Source organism: Aquarana catesbeiana, linkage group LG02 (genome assembly GCF_042186555.1).
Source record: "Aquarana catesbeiana isolate 2022-GZ linkage group LG02, ASM4218655v1, whole genome shotgun sequence".
NCBI classification, from domain to species: Eukaryota; Metazoa; Chordata; class Amphibia; order Anura; family Ranidae; genus Aquarana; species Aquarana catesbeiana.
Genome location: NC_133325.1, coordinates 762,733,403 through 762,759,139, shown reverse-complemented (window position 1 = coordinate 762,759,139; position 25,737 = coordinate 762,733,403). Strand labels below are relative to the sequence as shown.

At 41.9% G+C, this 25,737-nt stretch overlaps 1 protein-coding gene across 4 annotated transcripts in view; it reads right to left on the bottom strand.

Annotated features, from left to right (window-relative positions):
• Positions 1–25,737, bottom strand: part of DSCAM (DS cell adhesion molecule) — a 726,986-nt gene that overhangs the window by 321,165 nt on the left and 380,084 nt on the right. For all 4 annotated transcript variants that reach the window (XM_073617225.1, XM_073617227.1, XM_073617226.1 and 1 more), the window contains exons 15-19: positions 23,714–23,881; positions 13,646–13,716; positions 10,418–10,658; positions 6,410–6,556; positions 1,228–1,383 (exon numbers count right to left, since the gene is read on the bottom strand). In XM_073617225.1, the coding sequence (XP_073473326.1) occupies positions 1,228–1,383; positions 6,410–6,556; positions 10,418–10,658; positions 13,646–13,716; positions 23,714–23,881 (783 nt within the window). The remainder of the gene's footprint in view (positions 1–1,227; positions 1,384–6,409; positions 6,557–10,417; positions 10,659–13,645; positions 13,717–23,713; positions 23,882–25,737) is intronic.

Genomic DNA, 25,737 nt, shown 5'->3' with positions numbered 1-25,737 from the left:
AGGGCCACACATAATATTTATTTTATGTAATGCCACATAGATAGTAGACATGCAATAAAAGCTGGTCAAGGACTAGAAATTCCGAAGAGAGCCGTAGATAGAGATCCGTAAATTCAGAAGATGGCAGTAAACTGGGGAAATGCTTCAGAAGATGGCAGTAAATTGGGGACATGCTTCAGAAGATTGCCGTAGACTGGGGACATGCTTCAGAAGATGGCCGTAGACTGAGGACATGTTTCGGAAGACAGTTGTAGACTGAGGACATGTTTCAGAAGACAGTCGTAAACTGGGGATATGCTTTTTATATTGGAGCATATGGCCACAAACAAAAGATTGGAATCTGCATGTGCAGATTGCAGTTACAAGACAGGGATACCATCATGAATTTGTTTATTTTCCCAGCAAGATAACATCACATGCTCGTTGTGTAGATGTTGGAGACAAACCGGCAATATGTCCACTGGTAGTACTTGTTATGTTAGGACACCCAGGTACAATAATTTGCCTATTGACTATGCAGTTCATTCATATGTTCAAAACACTAAACTATATAGTGGGCAATATTTTATTATTTTTTGGTCTTTTCCTGAAGCAGTTGCCTGATGGATACTAAAACATACACAGGCTTGTGTCCTTAATGAAAGGTGATTTTTTAGTAGAACTGTGGCCAAGCTATAGATATTTAAATATAGTTAAATGCAGTGAAGAAGCTTTAGGAGTCCATTCGCACTGAGGTGCGTTTATGTTTGAGTGTTGTGGTGCTATTCACTTTCAAATCAAACGAATGCACCAATAGGAAAAAAACTGCACTGCAGCACACCGCAATGTACAGTAATGTACCACCATGCATTGGAGGGCACCATGTTACAAAAAAAGTCTATGCAAAATTTTTGTTCCACTGTAGTGCCTTGGCAACCCATTTGCATAAAAGGGTTCCCTTAACAAAACTCTTGTTATCCTACTACAAGGGGCCAGATAGGAGTTTATGAAAATGAAAAATGAATTTAAAAAAACCTCTAAAAACATATTTCAGCAAATTAGGAAACTTCCCAGTGGAATGTTTTTTTTTTTTCAGCGTCTGCACCTCTAGCAAAGATCTTTACAAAGGTGGTCTCCAGATGGACACACTGGAAGCTGCCCACAGTCCATACAGAGTGACATCTGTCTGGGCAAAACACATGCTGTAGGTAGCCAGCATTGCTCACATATACCAGCTGTGACTCTTACCATCTTCTTTGGTTCTGACGAATATTTGCTCGCTGCGCACACCATCTCCAGCCCGTGTAAAGGCCAGCACCTGGATACTGTAGTTTGTGTATTTCTCCAGACCATCCAGCTCCAGTAATGGCTGAGTTGTGGTTACATTTTTTATTTCACCGAGCTCTAAAAAAAAAAAAAAGACAACAGAACCAATTCAGCGCAAAAAAAATTAAATAAATAATGAAAGAAAATTATATTATTTTTTCAGGAAAATTAAGGACCTTTTCATGTTTTAATTCTTACCTGTAGGTATTTTTAATTTGACTAAACATTTTATTTCATTTGACTGGGGATTACTTTGACCTCAAACTGAAAAACAATATATTCCTCCTTAAAATGAGGCATCTTTTGACTTCTTGAAATGTTTCCAAAACCTATCCTTAGAGCCCACTAACAATGTATGTCGGTTTACAATGTTTTCCAGACAACCTCACATATACCTGCATTATGTTTGTGGGTATCCAAAAAAAAAATTACTGGAGGGACTTTGTTCAATGGACTTCCTTAGATAGCATATACAACTGCCATGTTTGTGAAGATAATGTTCTGATGTACTACCTCAAGTATAATTTACTAATTGTTTAGTAAATGGAGTTTTGTTTAGGAAAAAGTTGTCTGCGTCAATTACCGGGAAAGAGGAAATGAATGCATTATAGTATTATGTAGCAATGGTGTATCAGAAGAGCTAGGAACTGGGACTGGAACTACATCTGACCCTCTGGGTTATAAGGGCTGTACATTAACAAGGTCAACCCTTGAGGTTATAAATAAATCTACTCCTTCTGATTCTCAGTACACATAGAAGCCAGCCATCAGAGGAAATGGTGATGGCGGCAGGTGACGGAGGTCCTGCTAGTGCTTCATGTTAACCACTTAGTGGCAGGGTCTCCAAGTTGGAGCCCACTGCGGTACAGGGCCTGCGTAGGGACCAGGCCTGGGGTCATGAAATACAAGACCTTGCTGAGTGAAGTACGTTCAGGGCCTGTGCTACCACTAGGCTAACTAGGCAGCCGGGTGCCCTGTTGCCTAAGGCGCCCGGCCACTGGTTTTCCTACTCTCTTCTTTCTGCAGCAAGCAACAAAGTCTCAGCATCAGTAGGCAGCCGCCGCTCCATTTGCACATAGTGTCAGAGGTACAGCGGTGGCAGAGGACTGTGTCTGTATCCTGACTCCCGAATGAATGGAAGCAAGCAAACATTAATTGATGGGCGCTGGTAGGCTGCATTGATGGGCGCTACTGAGGCAGGCTGCATTTGATAGGCGCTTGTGAGGCAGGCTGCATTTGATGGGCGCTAGTGAGGCAGGCTGCATTGATGGGCACTAGTGAGGCAGGCTGCATTGATGGGCACTAGTGAGGCAGGCTGCATTGATGGGCACTAGTGAGGCAGGCTGCATTGATGGGCGCTCGTGAGGCAGGCTGCATTTGATGGGCGCTCGTGAGGCAGGCTGCATTTGATGGGCGCTCGTGAGGCAGGCTGCATTTGATGGGCGCTCGTGAGGCAGGCTGCATTTGATGGGCGCTCGTGAGGCAGGCTGCATTTGATGGGCGCTCGTGAGGCAGGCTGCATTTGATGGGCGCTAGTGAGGCAGGCTGCATTGATGGGCGCAGGTGAGGCAGGCTGCATTTCATGGGCGCAGGTGAGGCAGGCTGCATTTGATGGGCGCTGGTGAGGCTGCATTTGATGGGCGCTGGTGAGGCTGCATTTGATGGGCGCTTCATTAAAAAGGTGGGGTTTACATGGGCAGGGGAAAAGGGGTGGAGTCAGGGGGGGCTGCAAAATTAGGTTTCGTCTAGGGTGTCAAAAATCATTGCACCAGCCCTGAGTACGTTGGCTTCCCTGTGTGCTCAAGGGGAGTGCAAAATAGAGATGTGAAACAAGCTGGTGGAGTTAAGTACATACTTTGTAATACTTTCTCAAAATGTTACGGAGTCACATGTGAGGACCTGTAAGAACAGACCGTTCTGCAAGGGTGTGATGCTGTAAGTGCACTGTAGCCCTTGGCCTGGAAATGTAGTGTCACCCAAATTAACTGTTGAATGCGAAATGAGATAGGGGGATCTTAGGGATAGTTTAACCTAGGTGGGCAAGTTCCTGGTATCTTCTCCTAACATGCATGGGCATGATACAACTGTCTCATAGGGGTTGATTTACTAAAACTGGAGCACACAGAATCTAGTGCAGCTGTGCATAGTAACCAGTCAGCTTCCAGGTTTTATTGCAAAAGCTTAATTGAACAAGTTGAAGTTAGAAGCTGATTGGCTACCATGTACAGCTGCACCAGAGTCTGAATGCTCCAGTTTTAGTAAATCAACCGCATAAGGTCTCTTAGCCCAGCTTCAAGCCCAAACTGCCTTTTTTGTTGCAAAAGTGTACCAGTATACCTTATTAACTAAACACTGCTTTCCACCACTATGTACCAAAAGAATGGTCACTTTGGGTTGTCAGCGATTGACACCCGAGCATCTTTGGTTTAAAATGTCTCATTTAAAATATCACTTGATATTAAAGTTTTTTTTTAAATAACGAACATGTTATACTTACCTGCTCTGTGTAGTGGTTTTGCACAGAACAGCCTAGATCTGATTTACATTCGGACCAAAACTAATTGCACATGTCTAGAATGACCTGCCCTATGCGCAACATGTGGAAAATTGTGAGTGGGATGCTGGTTCACGCTACGCAAGATCTGAACTGGAGACCCTTTCACTAACTTATAAATATTGCAGGTAAAAGTACAGAAAAAGTCAAGTATTTTATATGCTTCTCTGCAGTATTTTTTTATGCATTTTACTGACCTGCAACGTGCCTCAGGAGAGTAAATTCCCTAGCATAGCCCCCTATTCCCTACTCTGCCTTTCCCATTCCTACATCACTTTTATGTAGTTGTTGGGGAAAAAGTGAAGGTGAATTCTATAGAGTGTTACTTGAGTGGGAGCTTCGATTCTGCTGGGGCTTCTGACATCACATCCAAGATGGCAACAAACAGGAGAAGTCTCAGAGGTTTTGTATGTCTACACAAGGGAGCTAAATAACATGTCTAGAATGCACTAAATGCATATTCAGTCCTATGGGAAGAAATGGATGGCTTGGTGACAGAGTGACTTTTTTTTTCACAAATTGAAAAATTGAAAGAAAAATCAGCGCTTAGGAAAATAATATAAAATATAATGATGAAGGATAGCTGCCTGCCCTGATAGGGCTCCCCCGAAAAGGAGAGCTCTAAACCATAACCTGGTATAAAAAGAGCATGGGGTTGTGGCGCTTCCTATAAGCTAAGCACTACCTATATTAAAAGGGACCAGTGCTAGAGTTGGACATGTACTAAGAAATGACCTACATGTATTGCAACCACCAGCCTGGTATTAGGTGGACCCAGTATCAAATGTGGACGAAAAAGCAGGTGCACACAGGTGAGTGTACACAGAGGTAGAATCTACTCAAAAAGTGCATGTGCTATGTGCATCCAAATAAGTAAGATAAAAGATTATTCCTTCAGTGGTATGACAAGAATACCTCATTGGCCATCTGAGATTACGTCACTCCTGCATATGCTGCACGTGCAGGCAAGAAACGTTAATGTAGAAGAGATATAGTTCGGGTTTTAACCCCTTTCCGCCCAACAGTCCCTTTAACCACTTCCCAACAACACCATAGCCAAAAAAAAGTCTCTCTCTCGTTCTATGCATAACGTTTCTTGCCTGCACGTGCAGCATATGCGGGAGTGACGTAATCTCAGATGACCAATGAATATGAGCAAAGATAAGTAACTGCAAGTAGACCAACCAAAGCTGTCAGTGAGTGTCGGGAAGCTCCAGGAAACCACAGGAGACACGCTGGAGAAAAGGTGTACAACCTATTGGTCACGTCCCAGTTACCAAGAATCCAAGGAACACGGCTGGAGATCCACAGAGCACATACCCTGGTGGACGGGTGCCTCAGAACACAACAACCATACGCATTACCCCTGTAGGGGTGATGGGATGCGGTGAGTGGGGACCCTTGAGGGGGAGCACTTAAAGTCACCTGGATACCTTTGCAAGCACTGGAGTCACTTATGAGGATTTCTGTCATCCCCATCACATTATTTGATTAATATATAACTGGATTGCATCTAGTTTTCACCCATATACACAACCATATATACTTGGAGCCTGAACTTTATTTAATTATTACCATATATTTTTTATTATTATTTCTTATGCTTATTTATTATTTTTTTCTCTCTGGATGTAACACGTGTGGACATTTATGTTTATATGGGCTATAAGCACATGCACTTGTATTATTATATACCTTTTAAAAGGTCAGACATATAGGTTTTATATATAATTATTTATACCCTCCTTTTTTTGTGTTTTTTATGCAATTTATGCACATAGTATTATACATCCTTAAAGGTATTCTTGTCATACCACTGAAGGAATAATCTTTTATCTTACTTATTTGGATGCACATAGCACATGCACTTTTTGAGTAGATTCTACTTCTGTGTACACTCACCTGTGTGCACCTGCTTTTTCGTCCACATTTGATACTGGGTCCACCTAATACCAGGCTGGCGGTTGCAATACATGTAGGTCCGTTCCTAGTACATGTCCAACTCTAGCCCTGGTCCTTTTTAATACAGGTAGTTTTTTCCAGAAATGTTTTTATTTATGAAATAAAGTAGTATTCAAGTAGTTTGAACAGTGATTGTACAATGACATTAGGCAAAACAAATCAAACATATAAAAGAGAGTCAATTGACAATGCATAAACCTTAAAGAAAAAGAAGTGAATCTGGTCTCAATTCCTGTAGCAGGTTAGATGGACCTTAACTTTTGGGTTAAGCAGCTTGGGAGGTTCAAAACTTTTTCCCTACTTGACTGCGATAAAATAGGCCCTGCTTAGTCACCTTTAAGAGATGTACACGTTTGGAGAAGTTTCATGAAGTGTGGAGTAGATCCAGCTATATGTAAGGGTTTGTGGTGAGTAGGAGATCCGTGGGGCTCGATGAGAGGATCATATATGGTTTATGCAAGATGTTTTTTCTAAGATAGCTTGGTAAAAGCCAAATATATAGAATGGACAAGGGATGGGATCAAAGGGAAAGGGAGAAGAAGAGAGCAGAGGAAGAAGGAGCACAACACAAATTTAGAATTTTCTTACCTCCATCTAGAAGGTTTGCCCAGAAGATAACCCTGAACCCCTGGAGGATGCCATTGAGGGCGTCTTTGGGAGGAGTAGACCAAGAGATGGTTATTGTCTCTGGTGTGGTTGCAACAGCCTGGACATTCTCTGGAGGGCGGCTGGGTACTGGAAGATGAGAACATGCATAATAATTATTGTTAGATGATTCACATCACAGGAGATCTTAGAGGGAGAACATGTTACTAACATTGATGGTCTAGTTAAAGAAGAAAAAAAAAAAAAACTTGATTTTTCCCCTCTGAAGAAAAAGCCTTCGCCGAAAAAGTTCACCATCCAAATCTTGGCATAATCCATCCTTTAAAATGGGCTGAAGATTGTGATAAAAAGAAAGCAGAGTTTTCTTTTGTTTTCTTTTAAAATTTCCCTTTGCTGATTTTTTTTATTTTTGCATTTTTTTTTCGCCAATAAAAAAATGGAGAAAATAAATATATTCAGAGGACAAAGGCCTAGTGACCAAATGGATTACTTGTTTAGTTTTCCTTTTGAATAAGGGACGATATGTGATTGGTCAGTAAGGACAAGAACATTGTGGAGAACCCCTTTTTCTTCAGTTCTTCTAAACAGGTCAACATCAAATGACATCATATCCACTTGCCATTGCCATGCTTTATTCCACAGAGAACAATTTAAAAGGTTTCGCATTAAAAGAAAAAAAAAAAAACAAGGTTTTCGTGATAAACTAACCCATACACTCTAGGATTTTAAAAGAGACATTTTTCTTTTTTGTAATCAATACTTACCTAGGTGGATGCAACATCAGACCGATGCTGCATCTGTCCCCTGCCGAATGAGAAACACCACCGATCGCTCGGTTCTCACAGCTCCCTAAGCAGAGAGCCAGTGACTGTCAGTCACCGGCTTTCTGCTCTGACCCCCCCTGCGCTTACTGGAGCGCTGAGCTGTGGAAGGAGGCAGGAGCGGCTGGCTCAGGATCTCAGCGGCTAGCTAAGAGGCTGAGCCAGGTGCCAGTCAAGGCGTGTGGGCAGATCCCAACCATATGGTCGCAATCTTTCCCCAGCCTGGACTGGCTCTGAGACGTCAGCAGACAGTGGACTTCAGCCCGCTGTCTGCTGAAAACAGGTCACAGAGTGCAGAACGAACTGTACTCCTGTGATCCACAGGAGAAGCCCAGCCAAACGAGCTTTGGCTGTACTCCTCCTATAACATTGCTGAGGATAACAGCTACTGGTTACCTGTGTGGTCTTTTCCTAATCTATAGATGAAATTCTCCTTCTGCAAGGACATTTCTGATTCATAAATTACATAAGCAACATTAAAGTGGTTGTAAAGTCTTGTTTACAACTTTATGTTACAGGTAAGCCAATATTAAGGCTTACCTGTAGCTAACAAGGATCTCTCCTAAACAGTGCATGGGCCGACGTCATGCGGCACATGCGCACTTAAGACAACTGAAGCAATGCCGCTATATGCCGTTGCTTCAGTTGTACTGTGCCGTTCCCGTGCGCATGCGTGGAGTGACGTCATCGCAGCTCCGGCTAATCACAGTGCCGGAGCCGCGATACCCGGAAGTCACTCTGGGACAATATGTCGGCGGTCGGAGGGGGAGACGTGGACCGATGCAGGGGCTTTGATCTGAGGTAAGTAGCTAGTATGCTATGCATACTAGCTAATTATGCCTTTGTCTTGCAGGGTTTTTGTTTTTTTCGTTTTTTAGCTGAGGGTTTACTTCCTCTTTAAAGGTAAAGTTCACCTTTACTTAAAAAACTACCCATGCAGATAAGGGACATCTGTGCAACTTTGACCACAATTAAATAATAGCCTCTGCTATATGTATAGGACATTTACGTACTTCATGAAGCCTGACCCGAAAACTCCCAGGAGGCTGCGTGAGGTCCAGTTGTTACTATTCACTATCAGAGAAGTGAGCTCCATCTCTGATTCAAACCCCCTGACATGCACTTTCTTCCCCCTGATGCAGGAGCTCTGAGCTCAGAGTGTGAGAGCTCATTAATGTGATGGTGATGGTGAACAAAAATAGCTGGGCCTCCCTTAGCAACGTCCTGGGAGTGTTCAGGTCAGGCTTCGTGAGGTATGTAAATGGCCTACACCTATAGCAAGGGCATTATTAAACTTTAGTCAAAGCCACAGTTTGTTTTTATATACAGACGCCCAGGGCTTTTTTTTCAGGGGGAACTTGGTGGAACTCAGTTCCACCACCTCTGGCTCAGACCCTTGAGTGGGGCCTGCTCACCACAATCACTTGTAAACACACAAGTCTGGTTTTCTGTGTTTACAAGAGACAGCTCTGCACTCAATTTGTAACCCCCCTGAACTCTGCACTCTGTATGTAATGCAATCCTGGTATTTATTGCCCCTTTAAGACCCTCCTACTGTTTGTGAAATTTGACTGACCACACCCACTATTTGATGTGATTTGGAGGGTGTGTGTGGGTGGAGGGGTTTTGGGGGGTCGTGGTTGAGTTCCACCACCTATTGTTTGAGGAAAAAAAGCCCTGCAGACGCCTCTTATCTACATAGGCAATTTTTGGGGTAAAGGTGAACTTTCCCTTTTTATAACATTGCTATTGAATTTTTACAAAATTACTTCTGTATGTGGACTACTTAAACCACTTCAATACCAAGGACGTCATATGACGTCCTTGGCTTTGAGCGCTTATATCTGAATGATGCCTGTAGTTACAGATATCATTCAGATATTGCCGGTTTCAGCCGGCGAATCTCTACACTATAGGAATGATCATAGCGGCTGTTCCACCGCTTGATCGTTCCTATGGGAGGCGAGAGGGGACGTCCCCCCCCTCCCGCCGCCCTCCGGTGCCTGCTCCGACTCACCGTTATGATCGGTAAGGCGGAGAGTAGATCCGCCGACGCCGGATGTAGATCATAGAGATTTCCGGCGGACCAGATGGTCCCCGGAGTCTCTATGATCGTCGGAGGCCGGGCGCGATGTTATGACGTCACGCCCGGCCTCTCCATTCAAAAAAACGGCGCCGCTTCGGCTTTTTTTATTTCAGGCTTCCCAGCCTAGTGGTGAGATATGGGGTCTTATTGCCCCCATATCTCACTATTAAGAGGACCTGTCATGTCATATTGCTATTACAAGGGATGTTTACATTCCTTGTAATAGGAATAAAAGTGACCAATTTTTTTTTTTCAAAAAAGTGTCAAAATAAAAAAAAAATATATAATTAACAATAAAAAAAAAAAAAAATTTTTTAAAGCGCCGCTGTCCCTGTGTGCTCGCACGCAGAAGCGAACGCATACGTAAGTCCCGCCCACATATGAAAACGGTGTTCAAACCATACATGTGAGGTATCGCCGCGAACGTTGGAGCGAGAGCAATAATTTTGGCCCTAGACCTCCTCTGTAACTCAAAACATGTAACCAGTAAAAAATTTTAAAGCGTCGCCTATGGGGATTTTTAAATACCGAACATTGGCGCCATTCCACGTGCGTGTGCAATTTTGAAGCGTGACATGTTAGGTATCTATTTACTCGGCGTAACTTCATCTTTCACAAAATGCAAAAACATTGGGCTAACTTTACTGTTTTGTTTTTTTTTTAAACACAAAACAGTTTTTTTCCCCAAAAAAACGCGTTAGAAAAATTCCTGCGCAAATACTGTGTGAGATAAAAAGTTGCAACAACCGCCATTGCATTCTCTAGGGTCTTTGCTAAAAAAACATATATAATGTTTGGGGGTTCTATGTAATTTTCTAGCAAAAAAATTATGATTTTTACATGTAGGAGCAAAGTGTCAGAATTGGCCCGGTATTGAAGCGGTTAAAGATCTAACTATCTATAACCATATAAAACTATGCAATTGCTACGAGGCCCAGTGCTCTCTGCCTAATAACTGGTTTATACAAGCACCAATAACTATGGAAATTATTATAGGATTACTATGAAGACCAATAGGATTCTCTATCATTGGAGGGATTGCTTCAGGGACTGACTAGAGTCCTTCGTAAAATGCATACGTACCGTCCTCCAGTGTGGTGGTGATGATTTCCTGAGACGATGGCCCTGTCCCGGCCCGGTTACAAGCCTGCACTACCACGCCATACTGAGTGAACTTCTTTAGGTTGTCCAGAGTGTACACCTCACTGTCCCCGGTGGTGTCCACTGTGATGATATTAAACTGATAATTTCCCCCTGTACTGTACTCCCGAAAGCCAATCTGATAGCCACGGATAATGCCATTCTGAAGGTGCTTTTTGGGGGCCTGTGCAAGAAAAAAAATGGATAAAACCGTTAATAGATAAAATGGGTCTCCTAAAGTGGAAGTCATGTTGGGATTGTTTAGGTGTCATCATTATCAAGTCATACACATTTTTCACATTTTTAAAGGCAAAGTGACAGGTTCTCTTGAAAGAACAGCCCACTCATTTAAACTCACCACCCCCTCACCTTCCCAAACCTCACTGGTTCTCCATTGGAGTTGGCAATCCAATTCAACCCAGCTCTATGCGAGAGAGAGATGTGCACGATGTAAAATTTTGCTTTGTTTTGGATTTGTTCATTAAGTTAATATTTTTGTTTCACCATATTCATTATGTTAGAAAGATTTGTTTTCAGTATTCATTTCGTATATTCAAATTAATTTTGTATATTCGTTATTTTCAAAAAGAAATTCGAATTAAGCTCAAATTTATTCGAAATTTGAATTTCAGAAGACAGCTATATTTGTTTTATTCTATTCAATTTTTGTTATTTTTGTCTATTCTATTCTTTTCTATTCTATTATTTTTTATTTTATTCTGTTTTATTCTATTATTTCCTGTTCTATTCTATTCTTTTATTTTCTGTTCCATTTTTTTTTATTCCATTCTGTTCTACAGTTCTACTTTATTCTATCCTATTTTATTCTATTCTATTAGTTTCTACCCAGCAGCCTAAGTAGGAATTAGCATCATATTTCACTTTTATACCTTACTGTATTTATTGCAATATATTTCCATTTCGAATTTGTATTCATTTTCAAATTTGAATTCACTTTTGAATGTATTTTGTTATATGTGCACGGCGTAAAAATTTGTTTTGTTTTGGATTTGTTTGTTATGTTAGAAAGATTTGTTTTTGGAATTAATTTCGTATATTCAAATTAATTTTGTATATTCGTTATTTTCAAAAAGAAATTCGAATTAAGCTCAAATTTATTCAAAATTTGAATTTCAGAAGACGGCTATATTTGTTTTATTCTATTCTATTTTTGTTATTTTTGTCTATTCTATTCTTTTCTATTCTATTATTTTTTATTTTATTCTGTTTTATTCTATTATTTCCTGTTCTATTCTATTCTATTATTTTCTGTTCCATTTTTTTTATTCCATTCTGTTCTACAGTTCTACTTTATTCTATCCTATTTTATTCTATTCTATTAGTTTCTACCCAGCAACCTAAGTAGGAATTAGCATCATATTTCACTTTTATACCTTACTGTATTTATTGCAATATATTTCCATTTCGAATTTGTATTCATTTTCAAATTTGAATTCACTTTTGAATGTATTTTGTTATATGTGCACGGCGTAAAAATTTGTTTTGTTTTGGATTTGTTCGTTATGTTAGAAAGATTTGTTTTCGGAATTAATTTCATATATTCAAATTAATTTTGTATAATTATTATTTTCAAATCGAAATTCAAATTAAGTTCAAATTTATTCAAATTTCAGAAGACGGTTATATTTGTTTTAGTCTATTCTATTTTTTTCCATTCGGTTTTACAGTATTTTCTACTCTATTCTATTTTTTCTATGCTTTTCATTTCTACCCAGCAGCCCAAGTAGGAATTATCTTATATCACTGTTATACCTTACCGTATTTATTGCAGTATATTTCCAGTTGGAATTTGAATTCATTTTTACATTTGGATAATGGATTTCATTATAATTTGTTTTATTCTATTCTATTTTTTATATTCTATTCTATTATTTTCTAGTCCATTACTTGTTTCCATTCTATTCTGTTTTATTCTATTCTTTTATATTATTTTCTATTCTATCCTTTTATTTTCTATTTTATGTTATTATATTCTTTCCTGCTCTATTCTAGTCCTTTATTTTCTGTTCTATTCTTTTTTTTAATTCCATTCTGTTTTACAGTATTTTCTTCTCAATTCTATTTTTTTCTATGCTTTTCATTTCTACCCAGCAGCCTAAGTAGGAATTATCTTATATCACTTTTATACCTTACCGTATTTGTTGCAGGATATTTCCATTTTAATTTTTAAAATTTGAATTCATTTTTACATTTGGATAATGTATTTCGTTATAATTTGTTTTATTCTATTCTTTTTTTTATTCTATCTTTTATATTCTAGCATATTATTTTCTAGTTTATTACTTTTTTTCATTCTCTTGTTTTATTTTATTCTTTTATATTCTTTTGCAGTCTATTCTTTTATTTTACATTTTTTTTATTATATTCTTTTCTGCTCTATTCTATTCCTTTATTTTCTGTTCTTTTTTTTAATTCAATTCTGTTCTACTCTATTCTATTTTTCTACTCTGTTCTATTTTCTACTCTATTTTTCTATGCTTTTCATTTCTACCCAGCAGCCTAAGTAGGAATGATCTTATATCACTTTTTTTACTTTACCGTTTTTATTGCAATATATTTCCATTTCAAATTTGAATTCATTTTTACATTTGGATAATGTATTTTGTTATAATTTATTTTGGATTTGTTGAAATTCCTTACTGTTGTGATTGGGAAATTTGGATACATCTGAATCTTCGAATAGCAAAAATTTTGTCTGAATTTAGATTCGTAACTAAACGGATGGCGCATATCTAGTGCTGGATAACGTGGGAGAGCAGACAGGATCAATGACCTCCTTTTCTCCCTCATCTGACATGGTTCAGGCCCAACCATTGAGCGCTCAGGTCTGAACATTGCATCTTGGAAGGAGGAAAAATGTTCCCCCATAGCCAGAAATACCGGATATTATCCAAAAGCTCCAACAGAGCAGCGGGGGAGTGCACCCAAGTGATTATCGGTAGGTTATGGCTATGGTTGTTCTTTCAAGGAGACCGATCACATTGCCCTTCGGAAGAAATTGTCAAACTTCAGGATATATGTGATTGTAAGTATGGTTACCCATATACTGTACGTTTATACAAAGAATTTGTTTCTATATATGTCCTTTTGTAATTCTTTTAAATAATAACGAAATATTTCAGATCAAATAATGATTGTGTCTTCACATACCTTCCATGTAACCCTGATACTCTGTGAGGAGACGGGATCAAGTTGGACTTCCTGAGGTGGACCATCAGGAGCTGAAGACAGAAGAAAGGAAAAAACGTTACAGATAACCCAAAACCCCTATCACACCCAGGGCTGAATTCATCATAATTCCATAATTGGGCAGCCAAGTTCGAGGAAGCAGCACTAAACCTTATCATTGTGATCAGTTAAGACTTTAGACTTCAGAATAGTCAGGTTGTATTTTTTTCTGTTGTTGTATTGAATTGCATCAGATTATTATTGTTCTGAAGTATGCCAACAACTAGTGGCAGTTTGGGGCCATTACCACTTGTTTATTTATGTGATTTGGTATTTCCCTCTGTTCTCCTCTCCAGTTTAGTTCTAGTTAGTTCAGTCATAGCTACACCCTCCCTGTTTCTTCCATGTTCCTTCAGTCAGTGTTAGTACTTCTACTGCAATTAGCTGAAAGTGATTGTAAACGTTTGTTTTAAAAAAAACAAAAAAAAACAAACATGCCTATACTTACATAGTTACATAGTAGGTGAGGTCGAAAAAAGACACAAGTCCATCAAGTCCAACCTATGTGTGTGATTATGTGTCAGTATTACATTGTATATCCCTGTATGTTACAGTCGTTCAGGTGCTTATCTAATAGTTTCTTGAAACTATCGATGCTCCCCGCTGAGACCACCGCCTGTGGAAGGGAATTCCACATCCTTGCCGCTCTTACAGTAAAGAACCCTCTATGAAGTTTAAGGTTAAACCTCTTTTCTTCTAATTTTAATGAGTGACCATGTGTCTTTTTAAACTCCCTTCCCTAACTACCTTTGCAAAAAAAAAACATTGCATAGAGCAGCCCTGATCCTCTTCTTCTGGGGTCCCCCCACCGGTGCTCCAGGCCCCTCCTCTTCATTGGGTGCCCCCACAGAAAGCTGCTTTCCATGGGGGCAACCGTGTGGGCTCGTACCTGAGTCCAGCTGCTGCGTCCATTGACACAGACAGTGGGACTCCTCCTCTCCCCCCTCTTGTGTCACAGCTTCTGATTGACAGCAGCAGGAGCCAATGACTCCTGCTGCTATAAATTTGTCCAATGAGGCTGTCCTATCAATCTGTCCAATGTGCTCGTGATCATCGCTGGATCGGATTGGGCTCAGGTAAAAAGGGGGTTGAGCTGCGGCACAGAAGGTTTTTCACCTTAATGCATAGAATGCAATAAGGTGAAAGGCCTTAAGGCTTTACAACGTCTTGAAGATAAAATTGTGTTGGATCCAACTTTTGTATATTGAAGGGTTAAGCTGCCTGTGGATGGTGCCAAATCAACAAACAACCATCCTGTCTGGACAGACTGGATCTAAGGCATGACAATTCATAAAGCTGCATTTGAAACAAGACAATGAGCATACAATTAAAAATGGCCATACCAAACTCCAAAGACCAATGAACGAATGAATGAGTGCAGTTTATCATGGCATAGCACAATCCATCATGGGTGATCTTTATTCATGCTTCTCACTTGAAGGAACACCCCCAAGTCAGAGGCAATGCTGTGCACCTTTTTTTGCTATGATGTCATTCTCATCAGTTGTGTCTCTATTTTTCCACCAGCCACATCTGCAGTTTGTACAAACACATCATGTTGGCATAATCTTCATTCAGGTACTCTGATTTCCTCCCAAATTCTAATTGTTCCAGTGTATTATTGCCCCATCATTGATGTCAGCGGAAGGAATAGTGCCCCATCATTGGTATCAGCGCAAGGAATAGTGCCCCATCATTGGTATCAGCAGAAGGAATAGTGCCCCATTGTTGGTGTCAGTGGAAAAAATAGTGCCCCATCATTGGTTTCAATTAAATGAATAGTGCCCCATTATTGGTATTGGTGGAAGGAACAGTTCCCATCATTGGTGTCAATGGGAGGAACAGTGCCTCATCTTTGGTATCAGTGGAAGGAATAGTTCCCCATTGTTGGTGTCAGTGGGAGAAATAATGCCCGATTCTTGACATCAGTGGAAGGAACAGTGCCCCATCGTTGGTTTCACTGGAAGAAATAGTGCCCCATCATTGGTATCAATGGAAGTATTGGTGTCCATTATTCGTATCAATGGAAGGAATAGTGCCCCATTGATGGTGTCAGTGGAGAGAAGAGTGTACCATCATTGGTTTCAATGGAAGGAATAGTGTCCCGTTATTGGCATCTGTGGAAGGAACAGTTCCCATCATCGGTGTCAGTGGAAGGAACAGTGTCCCATTGTTGGTATCAGCGGAAGGAATAGTACCCCATCTTTGGTATCAGTGAAAATAAATAGTTCTCCATTGTTGATGTCAGTGGGAGAAATAATGCCCCATTATTGGCATCAGTGGAAGGAATAGTGCCCCATCATTGGTGTCAGTGGAAGGCATAGTGCCCCATCATTGGTGTCAATGGAAGGAAAAGTGCCCCATAATTGGTATCAATGGAAGTAATAGTGTCCATTATTAGTATCAATGGAAGGAATAGTACCCCATTGTTGGCATCAGTGGAAGGAAAAGTTCCCATTATTGGTGTCAATGGGAGGAATAGTGTTTCATCATTTACATTATATCAGTGGGAGGAATTATGCCCTGCTGTTGGTCAGTAGAAGGAATGGTGCCTTGTTGTTGGTGTCAGCAAGAGGAATAGTGTCAGCAAGCTGCATTTTAGAGGCCAGTGTTAAAGACTATGAAAGGCACAGGAATTTCCATGAAGCAGGACGGAGACTAGTGCTATAGTCACACTCTCTGATGACATCACATGCTGTAACCACTCGAGGTGAGCAAAGCCCAGCTAGAAAACGATGCATATATATTATTGATGTCAGTGGGAGGAATAGTGTTCCATCATTTACATTATATCTGTGGGAGGAATTATGCCCTGCTGTTGGTGTCAGTAGACGGAATGGTGCTTCATTGTTGGTGTCAGTAGAAGGAATGGTGCCTCATTGTTGGTGTCAGTAGAAGGAGTGGTGCCTCATTGTTGGTGTCAGTAGAAGGAATGGTGCCTCATTGTTGGTGTCAGTAGAAGGAATGGTGCTTCATTGTTGGTGTCAGTAGAAGGAATGGTGCCTCATTGTTGGTGTCAGTAGAAGGAATGGTGCCTCATTGTTGGTGTCAGTAGAAGGAATGGTGCCTCATTGTTGGTGTCAGTAGAAGGAATGGTGCCTCATTGTTGGTGTCAGTAGAAGGAATGGTGCCTCATTGTTGGTGTCAGTAGAAGGAATGGTGCCTCATTGTTGGTGTCAGTAGAAGGAATAGTGCCCCATTGTTGGTGTCAGTAGAAGGAATGGTGCCCCATCATTGGTGTCAGTAGAAGGAATGGTGCCTCATTGTTGGTGTCAGTAGAAGGAATGGTGCCTCATTGTTGGTGTCAGTAGAAGGAATGGTGCCTCATTGTTGGTGTCAGTAGAAGGAATGGTGCCTCATTGTTGGTGTCAGTAGAAGGAATGGTGCCTCATTGTTGGTGTCAGTAGAAGGAATGGTGCCTCATTGTTGGTGTCAGTAGAAGGAATAGTGCCCCATTGTTGGTGTCAGTAGAAGGAATGGTGCCCCATCATTGGTGTCAGTAGAAGGAATGGTGCCTCATTGTTGGTGTCAGTAGAAGGAATGGTGCCTCATTGTTGGTGTCAGTAGAAGGAATGGTGCCTCATTGTTGGTGTCAGTAGAAGGAATGGTGCCTCATTGTTGGTGTCAGTAGAAGGAATGGTGCCTCATTGTTGGTGTCAGTAGAAGGAATAGTGCCCCATTGTTGGTGTCAGTAGAAGGAATGGTGCCTCATTGTTGGTGTCAGTAGAAGGAATGGTGCCTCATTGTTGGTGTCAGTAGAAGGAATGGTGCCTCATTGTTGGTGTCAGTAGAAGGAATGGTGCCTCATTGTTGGTGTCAGTAGAAGGAATGGTGCCTCATTGTTGGTGTCAGTAGAAGGAATGGTGCCTCATTGTTGGTGTCAGTAGAAGGAATAGTGCCCCATTGTTGGTGTCAGTAGAAGGAATGGTGCCCCATCATTGGTGTCAGTAGAAGGAATGGTGCCTCATTGTTGGTGTCAGTAGAAGGAATGGTGCCTCATTGTTGGTGTCAGTAGAAGGAATGGTGCCTCATTGTTGGTGTCAGTAGAAGGAATGGTGCCTCATTGTTGGTGTCAGTAGAAGGAATGGTGCCTCATTGTTGGTGTCAGTAGAAGGAATAGTGCCCCATCGTTGGTGTCAGTAGAAGGAATGGTGCCTCATTGTTGGTGTCAGTAGAAGGAATAGTGCCCCATTGTTGGTGTCAGTAGAAGGAATGGTGCCCCATCATTGGTGTCAGTAGAAGGAATGGTGCCTCATTGTTGGTGTCAGTAGAAGGAATGGTGCCTCATTGTTGGTGTCAGTAGAAGGAATGGTGCCCCATCATTGGTGTCAGTAGAAGGAATAGTGCCCCATTGTTGGTGTCAGTAGAAGGAATGGTGCCTCATTGTTGGTGTCAGTAGAAGGAATGGTGCCTCATTGTTGGTGTCAGTAGAAGGAATGGTGCCTCATTGTTGGTGTCAGTAGAAGGAATAGTGCCCCATTGTTGGTGTCAGTAGAAGGAATGGTGCCCCATCATTGGTGTCAGTAGAAGGAATAGTGCCTCATTGTTGGTGTCAGTAGAAGGAATGGTGCCTCATTGTTGGTGTCAGTAGAAGGAATGGTGCCTCATTGTTGGTGTCAGTAGAAGGAATGGTGCCCCATCGTTGGTGTCAGTAGAAGGAATAGTGCCCCATTGTTGGTGTCAGTAGAAGGAATGGTGCCTCATTGTTGGTGTCAGTAGAAGGAATGGTGCCTCATTGTTGGTGTCAGTAGAAGGAATGGTTCCTCATTGTTGGTGTCAGTAGAAGGAATAGTGCCCCATTGTTGGTGTCAGTAGAAGGAATAGTGCCCCATTGTTGGTGTCAGTAGAAGGAATGGTGCCTCATTGTTGGTGTCAGTAGAAGGAATGGTGCCTCATTGTTGGTGTCAGTAGAAGGAATGGTTCCTCATTGTTGGTGTCAGTAGAAGGAATAGTGCCCCATTGTTGGTGTCAGTAGAAGGAATAGTGCCCCATTGTTGGTGTCAGTAGAAGGAATGGTGCCTCATTGTTGGTGTCAGTAGAAGGAATGGTGCCTCATTGTTGGTGTCAGTAGAAGGAATGGTGCCTCATTGTTGGTGTCAGTAGAAGGAATGGTGCCTCATTGTTGGTGTCAGTAGAAGGAATGGTGCCTCATTGTTGGTGTCAGTAGAAGGAATAGTGCCCCATTGTTGGTGTCAGTAGAAGGAATGGTGCCCCATCATTGGTGTCAGTAGAAGGAATGGTGCCTCATTGTTGGTGTCAGTAGAAGGAATGGTGCCTCATTGTTGGTGTCAGTAGAAGGAATGGTGCCCCATCGTTGGTGTCAGTAGAAGGAATGGTGCCTCATTGTTGGTGTCAGTAGAAGGAATGGTGCCTCATTGTTGGTGTCAGTAGAAGGAATGGTGCCCCATCGTTGGTGTCAGTAGAAGGAATGGTGCCTCATTGTTGGTGTCAGTAGAAGGAATAGTGCCCCATTGTTGGTGTCAGTAGAAGGAATGGTGCCTCATTGTTGGTGTCAGTAGAAGGAATGGTGCCTCATTGTTGGTGTCAGTAGAAGGAATGGTGCCTCATTGTTAGTGTCAGTAGAAGGAATAGTGCCCCATTGTTGGTGTCAGTAGAAGGAATGGTGCCCCATTGTTGGTGTCAGTAGAAGGAATGGTGCCTCATTGTTGGTGTCAGTAGAAGGAATGGTGCCTCATTGTTGGTGTCAGTAGAAGGAATGGTGCCTCATTGTTAGTGTCAGTAGAAGGAATAGTGCCCCATTGTTGGTGTCAGTAGAAGGAATGGTGCCCCATTGTTGGTGTCAGTAGAAGGAATGGTGCCTCATTGTTGGTGTCAGTAGAAGGAATAGTGCCCCATTGTTGGTGTCAGTAGAAGGAATGGTGCCTCATTGTTGGTGTCAGTAGAAGGAATGGTGCCTCATTGTTGGTGTCAGTAGAAGGAATAGTGCCCCATTGTTGGTGTCAGTAGAAGGAATGGTGCCCCATCATTGGTGTCAGTAGAAGGAATGGTGCCTCATTGTTGGTGTCAGTAGAAGGAATGGTGCCTCATTGTTGGTGTCAGTAGAAGAAATGGTGCCTCATTGTTGGTGTCAGTAGAAGGAATGGTGCCCCATCGTTGGTGTCAGTAGAAGGAATAGTGCCCCATTGTTGGTGTCAGTAGAAGGAATGGTGCCTCATTGTTGGTGTCAGTAGAAGGAATGGTGCCTCATTGTTGGTGTCAGTAGAAGGAATGGTTCCTCATTGTTGGTGTCAGTAGAAGGAATAGTGCCCCATTGTTGGTGTCAGTAGAAGGAATAGTGCCCCATTGTTGGTGTCAGTAGAAGGAATGGTGCCTCATTGTTGGTGTCAGTAGAAGGAATGGTGCCTCATTGTTGGTGTCAGTAGAAGGAATGGTTCCTCATTGTTGGTGTCAGTAGAAGGAATAGTGCCCCATTGTTGGTGTCAGTAGAAGGAATAGTGCCCCATTGTTGGTGTCAGTAGAAGGAATGGTGCCTCATTGTTGGTGTCAGTAGAAGGAATGGTGCCTCATTGTTGGTGTCAGTAGAAGGAATGGTGCCTCATTGTTGGTGTCAGTAGAAGGAATGGTGCCTCATTGTTGGTGTCAGTAGAAGGAATGGTGCCTCATTGTTGGTGTCAGTAGAAGGAATGGTGCCTCATTGTTGGTGTCAGTAGAAGGAATAGTGCCCCATTGTTGGTGTCAGTAGAAGGAATGGTGCCCCATCATTGGTGTCAGTAGAAGGAATGGTTCCTCATTGTTGGTGTCAGTAGAAGGAATGGTGCCCCATTGTTGGTGTCAGTAGAAGGAATGGTTCCTCATTGTTGGTGTCAGTAGAAGGAATGGTTCCTCATTGTTGGTGTCAGTAGAAGGAATAGTGCCCCATTGTTGGTGTCAGTAGAAGGAATGGTGCCCCATCATTGGTGTCAGTAGAAGGAATGGTGCCTCATTGTTGGTGTCAGTAGAAGGAATAGTGCCCCATTGTTGGTGTCAGTAGAAGGAATAGTGCCCCATCGTTGGTGTCAGTAGAAGGAATGGTGCCTCATTGTTGGTGTCAGTAGAAGGAATAGTGCCCCATTGTTGGTGTCAGTAGAAGGAATAGTGCCCCATTGTTGGTGTCAGTAGAAGGAATGGTGCCTCATTGTTGGTGTCAGTAGAAGGAGTGGTGCCTCATTGTTGGTGTCAGTAGAAGGAATGGTGCCCCATCGTTGGTGTCAGTAGAAGGAATGGTTCCTCATTGTTGGTGTCAGTAGAAGGAATGGTGCCCCATCGTTGGTGTCAGTAGAAGGAATGGTTCCTCATTGTTGATGTCAGTAGAAGGAATGGTGCCCCATTGTTGGTGTCAGTAGAAGGAATGGTGCCTCATTGTTGGTGTCAGTAGAAGGAATGGTTCCTCATTGTTGGTGTCAGTAGAAGGAATAGTGCCCCATTGTTGGTGTCAGTAGAAGGAATGGTGCCCCATCATTGGTGTCAGTAGAAGGAATGGTGCCCCATCGTTGGTGTCAGTAGAAGGAATGGTGCCTCATTGTTGGTGTCAGTAGAAGGAATAGTGCCCCATTGTTGGTGTCAGTAGAAGGAATGGTGCCTCATTGTTGGTGTCAGTAGAAGGAATAGTGCCTCATTGTTGGTGTCAGTAGAAGGAATGGTGCCTCATTGTTGGTGTCAGTAGAAGGAATAGTGCCCCATTGTTGGTGTCAGTAGAAGGAATGGTGCCCCATTGTTGGTGTTAGTAGACGGAATAGTGCCCCATTGTTGGTGTCAGTAGAAGGAATGGTGCCCCATTGTTGGTGTCAGTAGAAGGAATAGTGCCCCATTGTTGGTGTCAGTAGAAGGAATGGTGCCCCATTGTTGGTGTCAGTAGAAGGAATAGTGCCCCATTGTTGGATGCATATACACTGTGTGGGTCTCTCCACACTTGTGTGTTTCTTGCAGTAAATGACGCACATTATACTGCATGAAAATACATCCCATTTATTTCTATGTGACTAGTTTGAATATATGCATGGCAGTCTAGTACATCTTTAAAAATAGGAAATGCTGCAACTTTGGGCATTTATGCATGTTAAGTAGGACTTTTAAAATAAATGGTAGTAAAACACGTGTTAAGTAGTTTTGTGTGTTTTACATGCATCTTGTGTGTTTTAAATTCACCATGGGAAATCCCTCTTCTGTTTCTTCCCACTTTACATAATCCAGGGGCATGAAGCCTTGTTCAGACTGACACTATCACTGATCCATTATGCCTCATTTGTCATCTACGGTAAATGTTATTTGGCTAAAAGCAACCCGTAATACCAGTTGTGTACAGAAGGTGGCAGTGTTGTACAAAGCACTGGTAGACACCCAGCAGCTTGATAATACAGACCATCAAGTTTGCTGGAAAGGAAATTGTCCTTTCTTCCAGTCATTACTTCTTTCATATCACTGATATCAAATATTGAGACTTTTTTTTTTTTTGCTTTGTTTTCAGTTGAGATAGATATTAGTTATTAAAGTTATTATAGAGACGAAATTCTGCATAGTTTATGCTGATTTTAACCTAAATGTACAACTCCTTTATATGCAAATAGTTATTCGTGTATTTTTACCGCCTAATGTAAGCATTTTGACACAATGGGGTTGATTTACTAAAACAGGAGAGTGTAAAATCTGGTGCAGCTCTGCACAGAAAGCAATCAGCTTCCAGGGTTTATTGTCAAATTAATTGAACAAGCTGAAGTTAGAAGCTGATTGGCTACCATGTACAGCTGTACCAGATTTTGCACTCTCCAGTTTTAGTAAATCAACCCCAAAAAGCCTTATATTGAGATATACATCGATCAGCCATCAGGTAAATTGGAGAACATTGATTATCTCATGACAATGGTACTTGAAAGTGGATAGGATATAATAGGCAGCAATTGAAGAAGGTGGCCTGGCCTGATCAAGTATGATTTCTTTTCAGTCACATGGATGGTCGAGTGCGCGTGCGTCACTTTCCCAGGGAAGAGATGGCACCAGGATGCAGCATGGGAGATGGCATTGCTGGCGGAGGCAGTGTGATGCTTTGAGCATAATTCTACTAGGAAACCTTGGGCCCTGCCATTCATGTGGATGATATTTGATATGTACCAACTACCTAAACATTGTTGCCGACCAAGTGCACCCCTTCGTGGAAACAGCATTGGCAGTAGCCTCTTTCAGCAGGATAATTTATCCTGCCACACTGCAAAAATGGTTCAAGAATGTTTTGAGGAACACAACCATGAGTTTGAGACCTTGACTTGGTCTCTAAATTCTCCAGATCTCAATCCAATTGAGAATCTGTGGGATGTGCTGGAAAAACAAGTCCAGTCCATGGTGGCCCCACCTCACACCTTACAGGACTTAAAGGATCTGCTACTGACGGTTTAGTGCCACATACCACAGCATACCTTCAGAGGTCTAGTGGAGTCTAGTGGAGTCCATGCCTCAACAGGTCAGGGCTGTTTTGGCGGCAAAAGGGGACTCACTCAATATTAGGTTGGTGGTCTTAATGTTATGGATGAGATGTGCCCCATGCCCCGGAAGCCAAGCACCACTCATAAGTTTCCTCCTGCAGCTGGAGGTTGTTGGCATAGTTGATTGAGTGGCCGCCTCCTGCAGAGGCTGTGCCACCCTGCTCAGGAGGTGCTCCATGCCCAAGAAGCCAAGCCAAGCCAAGCCCTCATCAGCTTTTCCCTGGCAGCTGGAGGTGGTTGGTGGATTTGATTGTATGACCACCCCCTGTGCAGGCGGCCGCTTCAGCCGGGCTTCAGTTGCAAGCCCTGCAAGGAGAACAGAGAGCAACCCTGCAAAGAGGGAGAGCAGCCCTGCAAATTAGGTTTTTAACTATTGCTCAAATGCAATAATTAGTTCTGATGTGTTTAAATACACCAAGTTATATGGTTTCCATCTTTTTAATCATCCCCTTTACCTCTGCTCCAATCCTATCAAAAACCAAACTTGTTGCAATAGACAGAGTTGATCAGACTCTACCTGCTTCCTCGGTGGTGATGGTGAGCTCGTTGCTGGCTTCGCTTTTGCCAATGTGGTTTTTTGCATACATGCGGATGTTGTAGGTGGAAGAAGGATGCAGGTCAATGATGGTGGCTTGGTTTAGCTGAGGAGAGACATCTTTGGTTCTCTGAACTGAATCCCATGAGTCTGGTTAGAGAGAACAAACAAATATAAATAATTGAAGTGATATTAAAGGTTTTTTTTTTTTGTTCTAAAAATAGAAAAAGATGTTATACTTACCTGCTCTGTGCAACGATATTGCACAGAGCGTTTCCTTACCTCCTCTTTGGCGGTCCCCCGCTGGCATTGTCAGCTCCTCCTTCCTTCTGGTGCCTTTTGGCAAGCCGGGTGCTAACGGGCACTCATGCCAAACCAAGCTGTGTGTATCCATAGACACACACACAGAGCTGGTAAGCCACGCCCTCATTCCTTCCTCACAGGAGTTTGCACTGACAGCAGCAGGAGACAAACGCTCTCGCTGCCCTCAGTGTCTTCTGTGAGACCAAGAAGAGAAAGGAGTGCCGGGACAGCACTGTAGTGGTGATAGGGAGGGTAAGGTAAGGGTTTAAGTATTGGGGGGGGTAAGAATAAGTAGTCAGATGTTTTTTTAACCTTAATGCAGGGAATACATTAATGCAAAAAAAAAAAACATTTAGACTTTAGAACCACTTTAAATGTATGTTATAATAGCAAAGAATGAATGAGAAGACTATAGGATTAATTCTAGAGGACGGAACCACTACAGCTCATTCTTTACATCTGTCAGCCACTGGACTCCCACCCCACAAGTATAGCTGATAGCAATGATAACCTGTAACACAATCCTTGGAAAGAAAGGGAAGGCTGCAGGAAAACACTGAAATCTTTAAGTAAAAAAAAAAAAAATGGCGTGGGGTCCCCCCTAATTCATACCAGACCCTTGGGTCTGGTATGGATTGGGGGGGGGCCACACCGTTTTTTTGCCGATTTTTTTATTGACGGCAATTCTTTTTTTTACATTCAGCTGTCAGCAGAGAAGCCTGCTGACAGCTGATGATTCTGTTAAGGACACGGTGGCTGGCTTCCCAACCCGCTCCTTGACAACCTATACACTGTGTTATGCACAGAAAAATGCATTAAAAACACAACACTTTATTTTTGGTGCGGGTCCATTGAAGACGCATTCTGCTGTGGGAAAAAAAGGCCCTGACCTTTTCAAAAAACGCAGTGGCTGAAAAACACATAGATGTGTACATGTACCATAGGAAACCATGTTAAATGGACTGTATTGCACTTCTGCAAACTGCAAAACGCACTAAAAAAAACACAAAGATGTGAACGGAGCCTTAAGGCTCGTATTAGCCAGATGCATTACTTTGCTATGTGGTTAATCCAGCAGAGAACATATACAGTGTGTTGACATTTCCATAAAAAGTTTGCAACAACCAGACATGCTGTGAAATAGAAAAGGTTTTTCTCACGACTCTTAACAAAGCATTTATTTCTTAAGGGTTTGAACATAATAGTTACTCAAATAAAGAATCTTATAAGAACATGTTATACAGCTTCAATGTTCCTAATGAGCCTCAACTAAAGAAAATACAATTGTGTTCATAACTATACAAAAGTTTCATGCCCAATGTATTAAATACATATTACAATGAATGCCTGTTATTCTTCTTCTTATTATTATTATTAAAATTGCACAGAGGATATATATAAAGAAAAAGGAAAACTTAGAATGAAGAGGAACAGAAGAAGAATTCAGTTTGGTGGCTCCATGCAACTCAGGAACCCAAGCTCATTCTTGTGAACCGGTTTCAAGAGTCGCCAGCTCCCTTCATCAAGGCTAAAATTAAAACCTCACATTACCCCCCAGAAACACTAATGATCATGCTGCTGATGACAGCTAGCCAGCAAGTGACTGACTTGTGCAAACTAGTGAGTCTTTTTCTGTTGTGTCCTGCGCAGTTATCCTGTTCCTGCTACCAACTCACCACAACTGTGATGCAGACTTTACATGG